At 47.1% G+C, this 19,361-nt stretch overlaps 1 protein-coding gene and 1 long non-coding RNA gene across 5 annotated transcripts in view; one reads left to right on the top strand and one right to left on the bottom strand.

Annotated features, from left to right (window-relative positions):
• Window positions 1-11,425, top strand: part of GALNT10 (polypeptide N-acetylgalactosaminyltransferase 10) — a 215,614-nt gene extending 204,189 nt beyond the window's left edge. For all 3 annotated transcript variants that reach the window (XM_023617365.2, XM_070232998.1, XM_070232997.1), the window contains exons 10-12: window positions 1,690-1,806; window positions 6,190-6,339; window positions 7,300-11,425. In XM_023617365.2, coding sequence (XP_023473133.1) covers window positions 1,690-1,806; window positions 6,190-6,339; window positions 7,300-7,458 — 426 coding nt within the window. In that variant the 3' untranslated portion in view covers window positions 7,459-11,425. The remainder of the gene's footprint in view (window positions 1-1,689; window positions 1,807-6,189; window positions 6,340-7,299) is intronic.
• Window positions 1-13,615, bottom strand: part of LOC111767754 (uncharacterized) — a 42,616-nt gene extending 29,001 nt beyond the window's left edge. Inside the window, exons 1-3 of one of the 2 annotated variants that reach the window (XR_002799566.2) lie at window positions 13,351-13,615; window positions 11,948-12,266; window positions 4,345-4,416 (exon numbers count right to left, since the gene is read on the bottom strand). This is a non-coding gene — a long non-coding RNA (uncharacterized lncRNA). The remainder of the gene's footprint in view (window positions 1-4,344; window positions 4,417-11,947; window positions 12,267-13,350) is intronic. The other variant, XR_002799565.2, reaches the window with a different exon arrangement.
• Window positions 13,616-19,361: the final 5,746 nt, after the last annotated feature.

The raw sequence follows: 19,361 nt of genomic DNA, 5'->3' as shown, positions 1-19,361 counted from the left end.
TCCTCAGCTGCAGGTGAGAGAAGTCCAATTTGAAGTGAAAAGGGGGAATTTATTGATTCTCACAGGAACTTTGTGTGGCTGTGGCTTCAGACACACCTGAATCCACGGGCTCAAGTGACAGCAGTCTCTTTTCTCCTGCTTAACTCTGTTTCCTTTTGTGTTGGCTTCATGCTGAGGGTAGCAAGATGCCTTCCAGAAGCTTCAGGCTGACAAAGCCCCAGCTTAGCCAACCCAGCAGGAGGTAGTTGCCTCTTTCCCAGGGGAGCCAGCAAAGGTCCAGGAGTTGAGTCTTATTCTTGGATCTGCACCAATCTCTGGCCGTTGGAGGAAGGGGCAAAGGAAGGGGAGGATGGGTGCTCTGACTGGCCACAGGGTGGGCAGAAGCGGGAGCCCCATGGAAAATCAGGGTGTGGATACTGGAGGAAGGAGGGGCTGGCAGAAACGCCAGGTGTGACTTGTACACATTCACACAGCACGTTAGAGGGACCTTTCCTGACTAAGCCCTTTGGCGAGCCCCACCCATCACTGGCATGAAGGTTCTAGAGGAGGTGTCGTGCTGAGTTCCCTCATGAAGCCCTTCATTTCTTTGCAGTTTATCAGCTTTCTCCCCTGTGTTAGTTCACGTCCTCCGAGAAGCAGACACCAAGATGGGAATAGATATGCAGGAGACTTATTGGAGAAGCGTGAGAGAAAAAATGAGAAAGGAGCTGGGGGAGGCTGGAAGAGCCGTGATGGCCGTCTGCCCTCTGGGAAGGGGAGAGGGGAGGAAGGAGGGCCACGTAGGAAGAGTCCCAGACAGCACTCAGGCTCTGAGGAAACTGGGCCAGGGTAACCTTCAAGCCAGATGTCCTGTCAGAGGAGTGCGGCATCTCCGCAGAGAGGGCCTGTCACACTAGCCCTGCCTCCCTCATCACTGGCAGGAAGCAGCCCAGGGAGGTGTGGCCTCCACCCGGACACAGTGGTGGATTGGGAGCACAGCAGCCAGGCACCCAGACTCCCTGCAGCGGGCCATGGGAGTGGCGTGTTTTCACAGCCACCTCACCCCCCACCCCTCAGACAAAATGGGAGCTATATCTCTGAGGTGGGAAGGACACGATGTGATCCCAGAGCCTGGCGTGGTGGCCTGCCCACAGTAAGCGCGGCTACCCACATGAGCAACCCAGGCCTTCACACTCCCAGCCGGCGTTCCTCCCACCACACTGGACGCATCTTCGTGAGACCACTGTTGTTCTTTGGATGCTGCCACCTCTTGCCATTCGCCTGCCCTAAAAGGCAGAGAGCCCAAGACCCTACAGCAGAGATGTCCTGTACTTTTCTAGGGTAGGTTTCAAGGTCTGGCCCCTGGCTCACGTGGAATGGGGGTAAAATTAGATTTCTGGACCTCGAGGATCAAGTTCTCCAGGAGTGGGACCAGGGAGTCCTTTTAAGAGCCGCTCACCTCCAGACCCATCCCCGCCCCCACCTCGTGACTCCACATGCTCTGAGCCAGGAGGGTTTAGAGGAGCTCCTCTGTGGAGCGGCTGCTCCTTTATTGAGATGCTCAAGGCACTTCTGCTAACCCACGGCAAGCTTCTTAAGGTGAAGAGCCCAGCCCATCTGATGCCTCTGCCTTGGTTCCCTCCTCCCAGCCCAGCAGGGGCCCAGGTGGGCGTCTCGAGGTGCCTTACTGGTCCACTCTCTCCCATCCAGATCCGCAACGTGGGCACAGGGCTATGTGCAGACACGAAGCACGGGGCCCTGGGCTCCCCACTGAGGCTGGAGAGCTGCGTCCGGGGCCGTGGGGAGGCCGCCTGGAACAACATGCAGGTAAGGGCCACCCCTCGGGACTGGCAGCCAGGTTCTCTTTGCCATCTGTGACCTGGAGCGCTCACATGGTCAGGGCTGGGAGGGAGAGGCCACAGGTCAACAATGAGTAAGCCCAGGGAGTGACTTAGAAGAGCTTCCTGAACACCTTGGAAAGGGGAATCCTTCCCATTGCATCAGTCTGGACTTTGGTTGCAGATGACAGATATGCCCTCCCCCCCCACCAAATGGCCTCCACGAAAAGAGGGAGTTACTGGCTCATCTCACTGAAAAGCCTAGATGACGTCGTTGGGCTCTCTCCAGGGTCTCAACCCTGCTTCCTCTTGGTTGGCTTCATTCTTAACCTGCTCTCCCCAGGTGGTGGCAGATGTGACCACCAACAGCAAGGGCTTCCGGCCCGCTCCCTCTCAGTGGAAAAGCATGTCCCTTCCCAGAGTTCTGGGAAAGCCCTGGGGCTTCACACATTGGCTTTCCTGAGCCGGTTATGGTGGGGATGTGATCCCGTCTTCGTACTTAGAGGGCCTGGGTCACGTGCCCACTCCTGGAGCCTGGGGTCTCATCAGCCTCGCGGGAGGGCAGGGAGAAGAGTGAGACAGGGTTGGTTCCCCAGGGGAGGTTATCAGAAGAATGAGGAGTGCAAGCCAGACAGGCGGGCAACTCTCGGGAAACTGCATTTGGCTTCCTGACATCCCTTCCTCCAAGCGGTTAACCCCGACGGTAAATCACACAGCATCCATTGAATCTTGCTTGAAGGATACATTTTTATAGTCTCCTTACTGTGGATTTTCTGGCATTTTGGAAGTGTACACTGACATAAGCCTATAATGCGGGTCCTCTGCAAAAACAGAACTCTGAAGGGGTGCATACATCCTCACTGAGCGTGGACGGCATCATGTCTCACACGGGCACAGCGCCCAGCCTGGCGAGAGCTGCCCCTCCCTCTGAAATGCTTGTCACTCTCCCTCAGCCTTTCTTGACAACAACTCTTATTAGACAGTGGCTCTCCTTGACTAATTCTTCTGAATTCTCCAAAGTGGTGTGTGGCTGCTGCCTGCTCCCATCTCAACCCTGGGACCCCAAAAGAGACCAGGAGGAACGTGGGGCCCGGATAGAATGTGCCCAGGGAGCTTGGCCTGAGAACAGCCTATGTGGCAGAGAATCCACATTAATGCCTGAAGATTCGCTCAAACAAGCAACAGAATGGTGCCCGGGTGTGGCTGTGCCAGGCCCCAGCCTCTGAAATGGGAAGCATGGTAGCCCACCTGCCCCAGTGGGATTGGTATCCCCTTGGGCCCTCAACTACCCTGAGCAGAGAGAACTAATGAACCTGTAAAGGGAGAAATGTGAGTCTAAAATACGAGTCCTGAGCTGGAAAAGGCCCAGGAAATAAACATTTAGGAGGCTGTAGCTGGCAATACCATTCTTCCATCGTCACGATGCCCACTTCTGGCCAAGATGGTCCACTTCAGGGACTGGATCTACCCTCATGCCAGAACCAACAAAACAATGGATGAAATATGTGGAAGAACTGTTTTCAAGACTGGACATCAGCCAACAAAGGACAGTAATCCTTGAGACAAAAGAAGCAAGCAATGTCAGCCCTATGCGGTCCCAGCTTCCTTGTTTGAGAGAGTTTCCCGTCCACAAGTGAGGGAAGGGGAACCCAGGGGAGCCAGGCGGACTCCCTGAGTTGAGGAGACAGAGCTGCGAGTGCAGGAGACCAAGGTGGCTAGAAACACAAAACAGCATGTGGTAGAGGAGAGAGCCACACAGAGAGGACTTCGGAGATTTCCCGAGTCCGCCTGGAATATTCAGCAGAGTACTGGTCATTGCATGCGTGTGAGGACACTGCCTGGGGCTGGAGAAAGAACCACCTGCAAGGATTGGAGGGAACAGTGCCCGGTGCTCACGCAGGGCCAGGAATAGTACCTGTTCTCACCAGTCGGAGTGGAAAACACCGTGATCCTGTTAAAGAAATTGACAGTGTAGTTGAAAACCTTTCCACAAAGGAAAATCCAGGCCCAGATAGGCTCACTGGTAAATTCTGCCAACACTTAAAGAAGAAACGTTACCAGTTCCACAAAAACTCTTCCAGAAAAGGAGGGAATACTGCCCAACTCATTTTGTGAGGCCAGCATTACCTTAATAGCAAAACCAGGCTAAGACATTATAAGACAACCACAGACCAATATCCCTCATGAACATAGATGCAAAAGTTCTAAATAGAATTTTACAGACTCATAGCCAACAGTATGTAAAGGGGATAGTACATCATGACTAAGTGTAATTTATCCCAGGAATGCATGGTTGGCTTAACATTAGGAAATTAATCCGTATGATTCTCCATGTTAAACTGAAAAAGAAAAACTGTATAATCACCTCAGTACTCTCAGAAAGAGCATTTGACAAAATCCAACATCCATTCCTGGTAAAAACTCTCAGCAAACCAGGAATAAAGGGAACTTCCTCAAGTTGATAAAAGGCATCTATAAAAAGCCTGCAGCTGACATCATATTTAATAGTAAAAATCTGAATGCTCACCCCCGAGATCAGGAACAAGACGGGGATTCCAACCTCATCATCTCTGTTTGACACTGTACTGGAGGTTCTAACCTGTGGCAAGAAAAAGGAATAAAAGTCATCCAGATGGCAAAAGAAGGAAAACTGTCTTTATTTGCAGACTATGTGATCATCTTTGTGGAAAATTCAATTGAATCTACAGAGAAGCTACCAGAACTAATAACTGAGTTTTAAAAAGTTACAGGATACAAAAATCATTGTATTTTTATATACTGATAATGAAAAATCAGAAATTAAAATTCAAAACAAGCATTGACTATAACAAAAAAAATGAACTACTCGAATATATAACTTACAAAAGATGTGAAAGACCTGTACACTGAAAACTACAAAACATTGCTGATAGAAATTAAAGAAGTTCTAAATAAATCAACATTTATACCATGTTCATAGGTTGGAAGACTCAATATTGATATCAATCCTTTCCAAACCAATATAGAAATTCAATACAATCCTAGCAGGCTTTTTTGTAGAAATTGAAAAACTGATTATATAATTCATATGGAATTGGACAGGGCCTAGGATAGCCAAAACAACTTTCAAAAAGAAGTATAAAGTTAAAAGACCAACACTACCTGATTTCAAGATATAAAGTGTCAGTAGTCAAGACTGTGATATTGACATAAAGATCAATGGAAGAAAATAGAGAGTCCAGAAATAGACCCAGACATATATGGACAACGGATTTTTGCAGAAGTGTAAAGGCAATTCAGTGAAGAAAAGATAGATTTTCCAACAAATGGTGCTGGAACAATTGGATATCCATATGCAAAAAAGAAAAGAATTTCAATACCTTATATATTTACCAAAATTAACTCAAAATGGGTCATTGACCTAAACATAAAACCTAAAACAAAATCTTTTAGAAGAAAACATTTGTACATAAATGTTCATAGCAGCTTTGTTTGTAATAACCAAAAACTGGAAACAACCCAAATGTCCGAGAACAGGTAAATAGATTACCATGCAGTGAAATACTACCCAGCAATACCAAAGAATGAACTGGTGATAAATGCTATTATGATAGGGAGGAATCTCAACAAAATTATGCTGGTGAAAAAAATGAGACAAAAAAAGAATACATACTGTATGATTCTTTTTATATAAAATTCTAGTCGATTAGCAAAATCTAATCTTTTTATATAAAAACAGTGACAGAAAACAGATCAGTGTTTGCACAGGGGCCCGGGGAGTGGGGAGGAGTAGGAGGAAGAGATTGCAAAGGGGCATGAGGACCCTTTGGGGGTGATGGAGATGTGCGTTGCTTTGATCATGATGACAGTTTCACGGGTGTAAACATATGTTGAATGCACGCATCAAATTGTACACCTTGAATGTGTGCAGTTTGTCGTATGCCAATTGTTCTTCAATAAAGCTGCTGGGAAAAAAGCTGATCAATCAAATGCCATAAGGGGACCTGATTTGGATCCTGATTCAAACAGATGACCTGAAGAGAAATTTGTACAACGATCGGAGAACACTTGACCCCTAGATATTTGATGACACTGAGGACTTTGTGGTGACTTTTCATTGTTACAATGGCACTCACTGAAGTATTGACAGCTGACACGACACAATGGCTGGGATTTGCTTCGAAATAACATGGGGGTGGCGGAGTGTGGGGATAAAGCGGTGACAAGATTCGCCATGAGCTGGTGATTGTTGACGCGCAGTGATTGGAACAGGTGTGGGCAGTATACTCTTTTTTTTTTTTTCTGGACCTCTGGGTTTACAATTCTCTGTAATTACAAAAAAAGAAAGTCCCCTAGCTTTCCTCTCCCTATCATGATGTCCCTGTGTGTCCAGGTGTTCACCTTCACCTGGAGAGAGGACATCCGGCCTGGAGACCCCCAGCACACCAAGAAGTTCTGCTTCGACGCCGTCTCCCACACCAGCCCCGTCACCCTCTACGACTGCCACAGCATGAAGGGCAACCAGCTCTGGAAATACCGCAAGGTAAGACAGGATCTGTGGGGGAACAGGGCAACCTGCTTCATTAAAAAAAAAAAAAAAAACGGGGCCAGCCTGGTGGGATAGTGGTTAGAGTTGGCACACTCCGCTTCAGCGGCTTGGGGTTCATGGGTTCAGATCCTGGGCACAGACCTACACACTGCTTGTCAAGCCACACTGTGGCAGCATCCCACATCCAAAATAGAGGAAGATTGGCACAAATGTTAGCTCAAGGCCAATCTTCCTCACACACAAAAAAAGCACTGTACTGCCTCACTCCTTCTCCCACCAGAGCCCAGTCACTCATGCATTTGTTCCACAAACCTACCACACCCGACTTTCTAGTCATTTAAGAGAAGCCAGAAATCCAGATTTTTATGTGAAATCTCTAGAATCTTAAATGTTGGCAACTGAGTCCATTTAAAAAAAAAAAAAAACACCATGGGGCTGGCCCCGTGGCCGAGTGGTTAAGTCTGTGCGCTCCGCTGCAGGCGGCCCAGTGTTTCGTTGGTTCGAATCCTGGGCACGGACATGGCACTGCTCATCAGACCACGCTGAGGCAGCGTCCCACATGCCACAACTAGAAGAACCCACAACGAAGAATACACAACTATGTACCAGGGGGCGTTGGGGAGAAAAAGGAAAAAAATAAAATCTTTAAAAAAAAAAAAAAAAAACACCATGAGAGCCAATGAAATTTGACTGGAGACAGGCCGTGATTAGGGCCCAGGCCGGGAAGGGCACGCTTCATTCACTTCTGCCCACATCCCGTTTGCCAGAACGCAGGCCCACTGCAAGGTCAGCTGCAAGGGAGGTAGGCCGTGTCTCGCCGTGTGCTCAAGGGGAGAGCCAAACAGGCCTGTGAGTGGCTGGCCAGTCGTGGCCTCGCCGCCTCGTTGCTGTCTTTGCTGCTGCCGTTTGCTCATATCCCAGCACCAGCTGGCTGATACCCTCCCTGTTCTGCAGGACAAGACCCTGTACCACCCTGTCAGCGGCAGTTGCGTGGACTGCAGTGAGAGTGACCACAGGATCTTCATGAACACCTGTAACCCCTCCTCTCGCACGCAGCAATGGCTGTTTGAACACACCAACTCAACAGTCTTGGAAAAATTCAACAGAAACTGAGCCTCCACGCCCCGTGGGCAGGCCGGCGGGGTCTTCTCCAGCACTCACTGCAGCCTTCTTCTCCCAAGGGGCAGGCCTTCCGTGGGCACCGTGATGGCAGAGGTGCCGGCCAACTGGTCCAGGGCGAAGTGGGCTCTTGAGGCTGGAGCCAGGTGTCTGCCTGGTCCTGGAGGCCCTGAGCTGGGGAGGTGGGGTGGAGAACAGAGAGCAGAGCCTGCTTTAACCCTGATGGCATCATGGGAGTCCAGGAGGGCCTTTTCAGCTTTGTCTCTGTGTTCCCTTGAGCATTATGCAGGAGGAATGTCATGGCCCTAGGCCACCCAAAAATGAGTCCCACAGGGTTGCCTAGCCTTCAGATGGCTTGTACATGACAGTCCTTTAGAAAGAGAGGCAAATTTTGCCTGTTGGGGGCAGCTTTGAGCACCCATGCCACCCGTGTGCGGCAAAGGGAAGGAATTTTTTTCTGGGGCCACTGGTTTCAGCCTTTTAGTTTCCACCTGTTGTGGGGTAAGTGCAGTTACTGCCCAGCTTCTGTCCTCGGCCACAGCCCCAGGCCATGCAGTCGAAGGCCATACCCGGGGCCCTCAGAGTGTTCAGTACTGAACCCTGGCCAACTGCGAGGCCTGAGGACAGAAGCGGGAACCCCAGACATTCCTTTGCAGCCGTGAACACACAGGATGTCTCCCCTTGCTCTCTGGGTACTTGAAACGCCTATTTTAGTCCTCTCCGGGCACAAGGACAGCCCAGCCACCAGCCATTCAGGGCTGTGTTTCAGACGGCCTGGGCCCATGGAAAAGGCCTAGTAGAAGACCTCCAAACTAGATATTCTGGCTGAATTTTCCTGGCTGATCAATGCTTCCATTTCCCTCTCTCTCTCAGGCAAATTACCTGCCTTAAGAGAGGAACAGAGGTGTGAAGTGCTCACCTCACAGAGTCTGGAGGCCTCCTGGGTGACCATGGGCAAGATGCCTAGCCTCTGACCTCATCATGGTTCTAGTTCTCATAGAGAACTCTGCAATTTTTAAAGAACTCTATAAGATGATCACAAACTAGAATATACATAGGATTCTGGTATTCTAGCATCCAATATGGATTTCTAGAATGCTGTGATTAAGGGAGCCAGCCACGTGTAATCCATTCAAGGCAGCCCCCAGCCTAGAGACAATCTGTGAAATCCAAGGTTGGTGGTGTTGGGGGGAGGGGACGGGGGACCTGTGTCCATCAGATCATATCAGAGGGCTTGGTGTGACACGGTCCTCAGTGCAGACCTGAAGCCGTACAACCTCCCACCATCATCACAGCTGCAGTGGAGAAAAGAACCCAGTGTCCCACCAGATGTACACCCAGCTCCATGCCAGTCCTTCGTGTTTACCTTTTGCTTTTTTAAGCATGTGTCAGACTCCCAGAGGGCTCCCAGACTAACAGCAAGCGTTTCTGTAACCAGCCCGCCCCCACTGATTCAGAAGTGGAAATCACCTTCTACAACCTATGGCTTCCACCGCTAGCCCTGGAAATACTTGAAATCAGTATTCCAGTTAGAGTTGGATCTCTTGATTGTGTCATTTAACAAATAACTGAGACGTAAATCTGGGATCAGAGCCTTTGAGATGCTGGCTGATCTCAAGGCCATCAATTGTCTGGGGGAGAAATAAACACTCCTGACCACTACCACCCCAATTAATCATGTAGCTGGCAAAACATCACTTCCACTTCTGCCCCAGCACAAGCCCTGCTCTGGCCACCTGTCCGCAAGAGAGGCGGCCCCTGTCCTTGCAAAGCTTGCCTGTTGATCCCTCGTGTCTTTTCCAAATGAGTGCTCCATCTTTAGAAGTGGCCCTCTGTAGGAAGGATGAGGCCCCTTCCAGAATCGAGGATAACAAAAGCGTTGCAATTTGAGGAGTTGAGTTAGGATTCATCATCAGAGAGCAATGCAGCATCATTAAAATAAAAACTGTGCCTTTTAAAAAGAAAAAATGCAAATGTACAGCAAATCCCTAAACTTGAACCATTTCCTAGTGCCTTGCTAGCCAAACATAAAGGGGCAGGGTTGGGGGGAGGGGAAACGTTTTTGGTAGTGTGTGCAGTTGGATGAGTGTGTGTTTCTTAATGTCTAATTTCAAGCAGGAGACGTTGGTCCTAGAGCAGGATCTGAGACAGGGATGTCCCCCAAGGGTCAGAGGCCAGAAGTTGTTCCAGTTAGTGCAAGAAACACTCCAAATTTCAAAGGGCAGCTGGACAACTCATTTAGTCCGTGGACTAGAAAGACCTCAGCAGCCCCTGAGAGAGGACGTGTTTGGGATCCATGCCTGCAGTCTTCCCTCCTAGCCTCCAGGTGGAGTGTGGAGCACTGGCTAGATTTCCCAGTGGTCCCACTCCAAGTGGGTGACAATGTGTTCAGCAAGACCAGGGCTCGTGAGGAAAGCGGGAGCAGCAGCAAGCGGTCCTCCGCCTTCATCTTCCCCGCTCTGTAGTTCTCCTTTGGAGTCTGGTTTTGCACCCTGCACAAGGGATGGGCGGGTCCTCTGAGCTCTCTGGCGTTTGTCATTGGCTGAGCCCACACGTGTAGGTGCTGGGACTTGACAAAGTGTGTAATGGAGGAAGGGTGGAGAGAAGTTCATCGCTTAGCTGACCGACTGACTGATTGCCAACACTGGCCTCTCATTGTTTTGGCCTCATTTCTGAAAACCACCTGTCTCAAGGATTCAGGTTCCTGCTCACACTCCCAGAGCTGATGCTCAATAAAGCAGCCAGGAGCCTGTGGAGGTGCTGTCACCCAGGTCATGGGTGAGAATGTGGGCACCTTTTCCTCTAAAGCCTTTATTCTGAGCATGAGGTCACAAAGCAGGGTGTGGCTAGAAAGTATCATGACCGGGTGGCCCACCAGCAGCCTTTCCAAAGGGGGACTCCAGAAACATTTCGGAATGCCAAGAGCATCTTTGCTGTAAGTACAAGGCTTTTGGAAGTGGCTAAATGTGCAGGCACATGTGTGAAAAGCCATTCCAGCTTGTGCCTCCAGTTGGAGCTTTCAACTTTTAAAACAGGCCAGGAAGTGTTGATTCACCCCTTTGGGAAGAAATAGCTCAGAGGCAGAAGGGAGTCCATCCACAGAAAAGATCTGACCACGAACTACAGTATACATAGGATTCTGGTATTCTCTAGCATCCAATATGGATTTCTTGAATGCTGTGATTAAGGGAGCATTGTGACATTAGGTCCAGGGGAGCCAGAGCAGTTCTTGTTGAAGACGTAGCAGGAGGATTCCCATATATTCACTTTTCAAACCTACTACCTGTTGAATTTCTTTTTCTCCTTAAGAAATAGGTGATATCCTTGAAAATGGCTCCATATTTCTTTCTGTGCATCTCGATTTTTCTAGTCTCTGCAGTCTCAAAAGAGTGGCAAAGCACTTTTCGGTAATGGCTGAGAGATCTGGATTCCTTGTTTCAGCGATCCGTAGTTTGTACAGATTGGGTGATCTTTTCTAATTCCTAGGAGGAAATGCACTTTTAAAGTTTTCTGAAGATGTCTAAGTGCAGGAGAGGGGCAAGAGTCCAGTTCTGTTCTGGAATTCTTTTCTGCTTTCAACTGATGCTCTTTGTGAAAATCGAAGTAATATTTTAGTTCAAAGTTGATCTTGAGCCAAGGCCCACTGCCACCTCTGGGGTGGGAGTTGGACCTACATTCCAAGTGACAGGGTCCTCTTAACATCCGCTCCCAAAATGTTCTTGATTGAGCCGTGCCAGGCAACAGGGTTGGGCTCCTGCTCTGTTATTGGCTTGAAGACTGGGATCCCAAAGGGATTACAGGCAGGGAGATTTGAGAAGTCAGACTGGGATTCCTTAGAGAAGGGTCAAGACCACCAACCTCTCTTCTCCTGCCTGGAAAAGTGAGCCTTTGTGAAGAACTGACTTACCATGTACAATTGTGACTGTGATTGTTGTTGAGTAAACCTCCAGACTTTCTCTAACATGGTCTCTGGCTTATTCTTTGTCATGCGCCATTCTCCATTCATCATTCCCCACATACTCATTGAGCGCCTACTTGGTACCCAGGCCCGCTGCTGGGTACTGATCAAATGCCCAACAGCCATCGTTCTAGAGAGGAAGGGAGATCTCAGACAACAAACCAAGGTGATTGCAGATGTGACCAGGGCTATGGAGGAGATGAAACAAGATACTTTAGAGACTGGGGTGGAGATCCGCATCAGGTAAGATGGTCAGGGAATGCCTCTCTGTGGGAGCTGAGGGAATGTGGGCCAAGAGGCAGTTTGCAGGGGAGAGTTCCAGGCTAGTGCAAAGTGCCTGAGGCCGGAAGGAGTCCCTGTGTTGGAGGCACAGAAAGAGGTGAGCTCACAGAGTTGGGTGGGATAGCCCACCAAGGGTCTTACAGACTACACCCAGGAGTGGAGGATTTCAGGAGGGCAGTGACAATACAAAGTAAGCTTGGCTCATTGCTGTTACTCACCCATCAGCCACAAGTCCCTACTTACCGAACCATTTTGATGCTTTTGAGTATTAGATTTTGTGTGTAATACCTTGTGGTGGAAAGAGCACGGGCTGGCCTGGCTCTGCAACAGACTCAGTGACAGCTTGTGTAAGTCCCGCCCCCTAGACCTCAGTATTCTGCAGTAAAACGAGAAGGGATGATGCTTCCAGCTCCACCCATGGTCCTCTGGTTGAGTCTTGGTGTGAGCTGCTGGTGACCATGAGCAGAAGCAGCCTGCTGGTGCTGTCTCTCAAGTCCCACCAGGGGGCGCTGTGGACCGTGGCTCGGGGAATCGGTTCACTGGCCACGGGCAGGTTTGAGCCCTGGAACCAAAGGGTCGATATTTTCTTTTGTAACTTCCATCGTTTTTTGTTTGAAAACTACTTTGCCACCCATGAATATGATAATTTTTAACCTGTATTTTCTTCTACAAATGTTAATGGTTCCTTCAAAAAGATTTAACTGTTACTAGGAAAAAAAAAAAGGGAAGAACATTCCAGGTGGAGGGAGCATGACGGCTATGTGTGTTCTGAAGGTATGAAGGCAGATGAGGCTGGGGCAGAGTGGGATAGAAAGAAGAGACAAGGAGGGGGTAGGCAGAAGCCAGACCCTGCAGGGCTTTGTGGGCCATGTTAAGGAGTCTCTGATGTCTATTTTAAAAGCAGTAGGAAGCATTAGAGAGTTTTAAACTGGACAGAGTGAGGGCAGCATCAGATGTGCCCTTAACTGATGTCTAGCACCGAGAATGACTTGCTCAAGGTACCAGGCGTGTGGGGTACTGGGGCCTACAGAGTGGGAAACAGATCCAGGGCGGCTGGCCCTCGGGTGCCTCCTCAGGGCTGGGGGGAAGCTCCTTCCTGCCCAGCCCACAGTGAGTCCAAGGTCACGTGCTTAGCCGGACATGGAGTGGGAGCTCTCTTGGTGCTGCTGGCATGCTTATCGGAAAGAGATTCAGAGAACTTGGCAATTTGCTCCAAGTTTTGGATCCTGTTTTTTTCTGTGTTTAGTTAAGATTGGGACTTCGGGGCTCCTGGCACCTAGTAAGGGCTCAATAAGCATTTGATGAGTGGACAAATGGATGCGTAAGATAGTTTCAGATTACAGTTTAGGCCTTTTTTCCTCCCCTCACAGCCCATAGATCTGATAGATTCTATAGAGAGTGCTTCTACATTTGTTCTCTGCTCTGTGCCCTTGAGAACGCCCCTTCCCCTCCCCAAGCCTCAGATTCTCCATATGACTCTGGGGAGAAGGGGAGCATATTAGATAATGGTCGGCCTGGACTCATAGTTCTACCAGTCTGGCATCTAGTATTTTGCAGTGGCCTGATCTCATTAAGGATTTATTTTCCAAGCTCAGCTAGGGGATGGGAATGGGACCCCCTCCCTCTGCTATTGTTGTGTCTCCCACCTTAGAGTTTCTGGGCTTTTGCTGAAGTGGGTCCAGGATTCAGTATCCAAAGCTTCCTTCTCGCAGCTGCTCACAGCTCTGCCAACCTCTGGCCTCGGGCAGCTGCCTCCTCTTTTGTTCGCCCTCAACGCCTGGGCTGCCTGGCTGGGCAGTGGCTGGGGTCCATGACGGTGCCCAGAGCAGCCTGCAGTTCTAACCTGATGCAGGGCTGGCAGCATAACGGCCCATGGTGCGCTCACTCACACACACAACACCATAGAAACAAAGGAACACACAGTGAACTCTCAGAAAGCAGGTTTCTTAGCAACTTTACAGCCTTTGTTCACGAGCTACTTGGAATTGAAGTAGCGTCTGATCTCCTGCCAGCTCCTGCCTGGGGATGGGGAGACGGGGATGGTGGGTCTGCCTTTGCTGGAGCTGACAGCTAAGCTACCCCACCACTGGCCTATCAGTCAGCCTGGGGAGCTGAGGCCTGAATTCTAGGATGGTCCAGGTTCTGGGAAAAGTCCCTGCTACAGTTTCTTCACAGCTACAGCCGTGGAATGCCAGGGCTTGATAATTCAGTCAACAAACACATACTGGAACAGGTACTGTGGGCCCATGGGGGTCTGCGCTCTGTGCCCCTTGGTGGTTGGTCCCAGCTCCATCCCAGGCCCTGGAAACACAGAGGTGAAGAAGGAATCATCTGCGACCTCTAGAGCCCAGTGATGAGGACAGACAGGGACCCAGACAGGGAAGAAGCGAAGCACTTGATTGCGCTGCTCGCTTGTAATTTCACAGCTTGTAACTTTACTCCAGGCCTTCAGAATAAACCCAAACTTCTTAGCCAGGCCCAAAAGGTCCTTCAGGGCTGGCCCCTGACTGCTTCTCCATCACCTCCCCAGCAGGGCTCAGGTGCCAGCACAGGCCAAGGCTTTCTCACTGCCAGCTCCCTGCTGGTCCCTCTGCTTGGCAGCTTTTTTTCATCCTGTAGGTCTCAGCTTAACTGTCACCACCCCAAGAGGCTTCCTCGACCACCCTATCAAGTATAGACCCCCACACACATCATCCTCTATCATTCTCAGCACCTTTGTAGCTCCCTTCCCGGCACTTATCCTGATAAACAGTTCAACCTCGTCATTCACAGCAGTTATGTTCTATGAAGTCACCGTGAACACAGAATTAGCCAGGACGGAACCACTGCTCCTAGGGAAGACAAGTTTAGGTGCCTGTGAGCCTCTTGTCACCACATTTTCATCAACTGACCAATACAAAACCCTGTTTTATGTGCATTTCTGTTTAAAGACACTTTATTGAATATAGATTATTAATTCGTTCACATTGAACTCCCAGCCCACAGCACCATGACTAATGCCTCAGTGAAACTCGTCTAACACATACACGTTCTCCAAAAATCACATCTTAGTGCCTGGGAACACTAGACAGCACCCCAGCACCATGCTGGGGGGCATGTTAAACCAAAAGAACAACAATATGAAAAACGTGGAATTAAATAGACCACAAAAAGGACACTTGTTTACAGCATGGGAGCTGAACTGACCTCAGCTGGGAACGGGTGTGGTGGGTCACTCAAACTTTTCACCACTCTACACACGCACATGTCCACAAGTGACCCGGAAGATGCCACGAGTGGTGGGTTTTCTTGGTTTTGTTTTGAGCACTGGATAGGAGAGGAGCACATGGGTGGACATACGTTATTGATAAGACTTTAGTTCTTAGGAGGAGTGTTGGACTCATGAGTGTTTGTTATATGATTTTGTTTGTTTGCTTGTTTTGATTTTTTAATTCTTTTTTTATTGTGGTAACAGTGGTTTATAACATTATATAAATTTCAGGTGTACATTGTTATATATTTCGGTTTCTGTGTAGATTACAACATGTTCACCACACAAAGACTAATTACAATCCGTCACCGCACGTGCCTAATCACCCCTTTCAACCTCGTCCCTCCTCACTTCTCTGCTGACAACCACCAATCCAATCTCTGTTGCTATGTGTTTATTTGTCATTGTTTTTATCTTCTACTTATGAGTGAGATCATACGGTATTTGACTTTCTCCCTCTGACTTATTTCACTTAGCATAATGCCCTCAAGGTCCATCCATGTTGTCACAAATTAGCCAGATTTCATCGTTTCTTATGACTGAATAGTATTCCATTGTGTATATATACCACATCTTCTTTATCCATTCGTCTCTTGATGGGCACCTAGGTTGCTTCTAAGTCTCGGCTATTGTGAATAATGCTGCAATGAATATAGGGGTGCATGCATCTTTATGCGTTTGTGTTTTCAAGTTCTTTGGATAAATACCCAGCAGTGGAATAGCTGGGTCATATGGTAGATCTATTGTTAATTTTTTGAGGAATCTCCATACTGTTTTCCATAGTAGCTGCACTAGTTTGCACTCCCATTAGTAGTGTACAAGGGTTCCTTTCTCTCCACATCCTCTCCAACACTTTGTTGGGCATCTTTTGCCTTCCCGTGGCAGAGTACTATATACACAGAGCTCTACTTCTTTTACAGGTTTCTGAAAATGTGTCCAACATCAAAAGTACAAAAGCCACACCACAAATTTATTCTTTCAACAGGGCACATCTGTTCCTAGGGAATAAAAACGGTGTAACATTTCCAATTACACCTGCATTTTTGGATACAATCTTTGATGATGTATTTCCTGCGTTTCCTACTATATCTTCAATTTGATCATTTGCCTTCACTGACCAAAAAATAGGCTTAAGAACATTGAGTGCCGGCTAAAGATTCATCCCTTTCAACAAATCTAATGATTTCTATCTTTATATCAATTATAAAGAGTTAACAATACACATAATTCCCTTAGTGAGATATAATTCATCCATTTAAAGTATATGATTCAGTGGTCTTAGTATAATCTCAAGGTGGTACAACCATCACCACTTCCTGAGTCCAGAATGTTTTGTGCCCCCCCCAAAGAAACCCTGTACCCATTAGCTGTCACTCCCCACCCCAATGTCCCCAGTCCCTCAGCCACTGGTAACTGCTAATCTTTCTGTCTCTATAAATTTGCCTTTTCTAGACCTTTCACATAAATGGAATCAGACAACGTGTGGCCTTTTGCATCTGGCTTTCACTTAGGGTAATATTTCCAAGATTTGTCCATGTCGTAGCATGTATCACTACTTCATTCCTTCTTCTTGCAGAAAAGCATTCCATCGTCTGGATGTACCACATTTCATTTTCCCATTCATCAGTTGATGGACATTTGGGTGGTTTCCACCTTTTGGCCATTATGAGTAATGCTGCTGTGAGCATTCATGTACAAGTTTTTGTGTGGACATACGCTTTTATTTCTCTTGGGTAGATACCTAAGAGTGGAATTTTCAGGTCGTATGGTAACTCCATGTTTAACATTTTGAGGAACGGCTAAACTGTTTTCCAAAGTAGCTGCACTATTTTTGCATTCCTACCAGCAATATGCGGGCTTCAGTTTCTCCACATCCTCACCAACACTTGCTTTTGCCTGTCTTACTGACTATAGCCATCCTAGTAGGTGTGAAGTAATATCTCATTGTGGTTTCGATTTATATTTCCCTAATGACTGGTGATGTTGAGTGTCTTTTCATGTGCTTATTGGCCATTTGTATATCTTCTTTGAAGAAATGTCTGTTCAAGCCCTTTGCCCACTTTTTAATTGGTCTTTTTATTACTATAAGAGTTCTTTATATATTCTGAATACAAGTCCCTTATCAGATACATGATTTGTAAACATTTTGTCCCATTCTGTAGGTTGTCTTTTCACTTTCTTGATATAAACGTACTTCTTATCACTACCATATTTTTACATTTACACAATTTTATAAAATCAGGTTAAGATATAATAAAATGATCAAGTACTTTCCCAGTCATTGCTGTGCAGATGGATATGTAGACCACCCATGTAGAAACTGAACTATTGGCAGATAAGCAGTACCACCTTGCCATCTTGGAATATGATGTCTCCTTCCCTAACCTGCAGATATCTGAACTCGGAGTGCAATGGGAAGCTTAGGGCTGTCAGCGTGTAATGGATGAAATCATAACTACCACTTACCGAGCATTTACTATGTGCAGGACACTGTGCTTACTGCTTTACATGATCACATTGATCCTCACAGTCGCCCTATCAGAGAAGTACTATTATCATCCCATTTTACAGATGAATAGAACTGAGGCTCATCTAGTTTACGTTGTCAATGGTCCTACAGCTAGTAAAGTGGCAGAGCTGGAATTCAGACCAACTGCTTCTGAGCCCAGAGCCTTTGCTCTTTTCCATGGTGCCAGTAGCTACAATGCCTGTCACAAGCCAGGCTGCAGACCAGGGCCAGAGCCAGAGGATGCTCTCACAGGTCCTCAGTGGAATGCAAGAAATAAAGACAATATTGTGGATTTTTCATGAAGCTAAATTTATTCCATTTAAATGTCTGTCCTTTATTCTGAGAATCTTCCTACTTTTTTGATATTCCATATTTCCTACCTAATTACAGTGCCAAAAAAGATGGTAGCATCATTATTATTATTATAATAAAAGAAATACAGGGATATAGTAAGATAGCCAAATAGGAAAAAGGGTTATAAAATTCTAATTCTTCCTACCTTTCCTCCCTTGACCTGCAGTCCCCCCACAGAGGCAACCACATTTACTAGTTCTTGTGTACCCTTAGTAGGTATATATATGTGTATATAAAATTCTTAAGAAATACAATGGAATTTACACTCTACATACTGCCATGTGTCTTTTTTTTTAAACTTAATATCTTGGTGTAGCTGGGTATATTTAAATTAGTTTATTGAAAATCGTTTAGTGAGTCCCTATTCTGTTAGCCACCAGGATTGAAGAATTAGTGTTGTATGTGCTGGAGCTACAGCAACAAACAAGACAGACGTGGTCCTGCCTTCACGGAGCTTATATTGTATTGAGAAAGACAGTCACACAACAAAAATAATAACAATAAAGTAGAATAATTGCATATTGTGATGAGTGCTAATAAGAACAGACCCTGAATAGAGAATCGTGATAGGCAGGTGTGGGAGAGACCAACTACTTTCAATCAGGGAAGACTCTCTGGGGAAGTGACATTTAAATTGAGACTTGAAGGATGGAGCCAGCCATGGGAGGAGCAGGTGGAACAGCATTGCAGGCAGAGGGAACTGCAAGTGCAAAGACTTCACAGGTGCTGTCAGAATACACTGGGAAGCTGGGGACGGGCTTTATGGAGGGTATGGCATGGTCTGGTTTGTGTAGATGCTCCCTGTGGAAAGAGCGGTTTAAGGACCAGCTCAGTGAAAAGGCATCTCATCTTTCAGGCAAAAGATGGTTGTGGCTTGGGCTGGGCAGCTGGCCATACGAAATGAAGCAAAGGGCACAGATTGTAAATATCTATTGGAAGTAGCAGAAAGTGTCTCGATCATGGGTCAACTTGGAGTTGGGTGAGAGGAAGGGAGACACAGAGGTGGTACAGGTTGCAGTTTATGGATTTGGGTGTTGAAGGTTATAACTTGAACATGTTGGTCTGTGATGCCACTGTAGCATTCCAAGCAAACAGATGAACAATGCTATCTGGAGCTCAAAGGAGAGGTCTCAGCTAGAACTATAAAGTTGCGGGGTTATCAACCAGCAATTTTAAATATCTGGGGGTGGGTTTGGGTACGGAAAAGAATGTTACAGTTACTGACTCAAGTTGCCATTTTAAAACCTAGCTTTCCTTAAAGGCTTTAAGTTCAACTTACAAATCTTGTTCTTTATTACAAATCTAGTAATTTTTCATATAAAGATAAGGACAATCTCTTTCACTTGTTCTTTGATTACTTTTGAATTAATTCTTTAGTAGATTCAGTCTTCCTTAAACATTTAACAGACCTACAGCCTTAATTAATCAAATTTCCTTAGACATTTCAGACTACAAGTACAAATTTAATATGCCTGATTTTCTCAAAACACTTTAAATGCTGAACAGGGCAGACTTATAAATCTAAAAAGCAAGATCTTTCTAAG

This window comes from Equus caballus, chromosome 14 (assembly GCF_041296265.1).
Source record: "Equus caballus isolate H_3958 breed thoroughbred chromosome 14, TB-T2T, whole genome shotgun sequence".
Taxonomy (NCBI): domain Eukaryota; kingdom Metazoa; phylum Chordata; class Mammalia; order Perissodactyla; family Equidae; genus Equus; species Equus caballus.
This window is presented reverse-complemented; position numbering and strand designations above follow the sequence as displayed.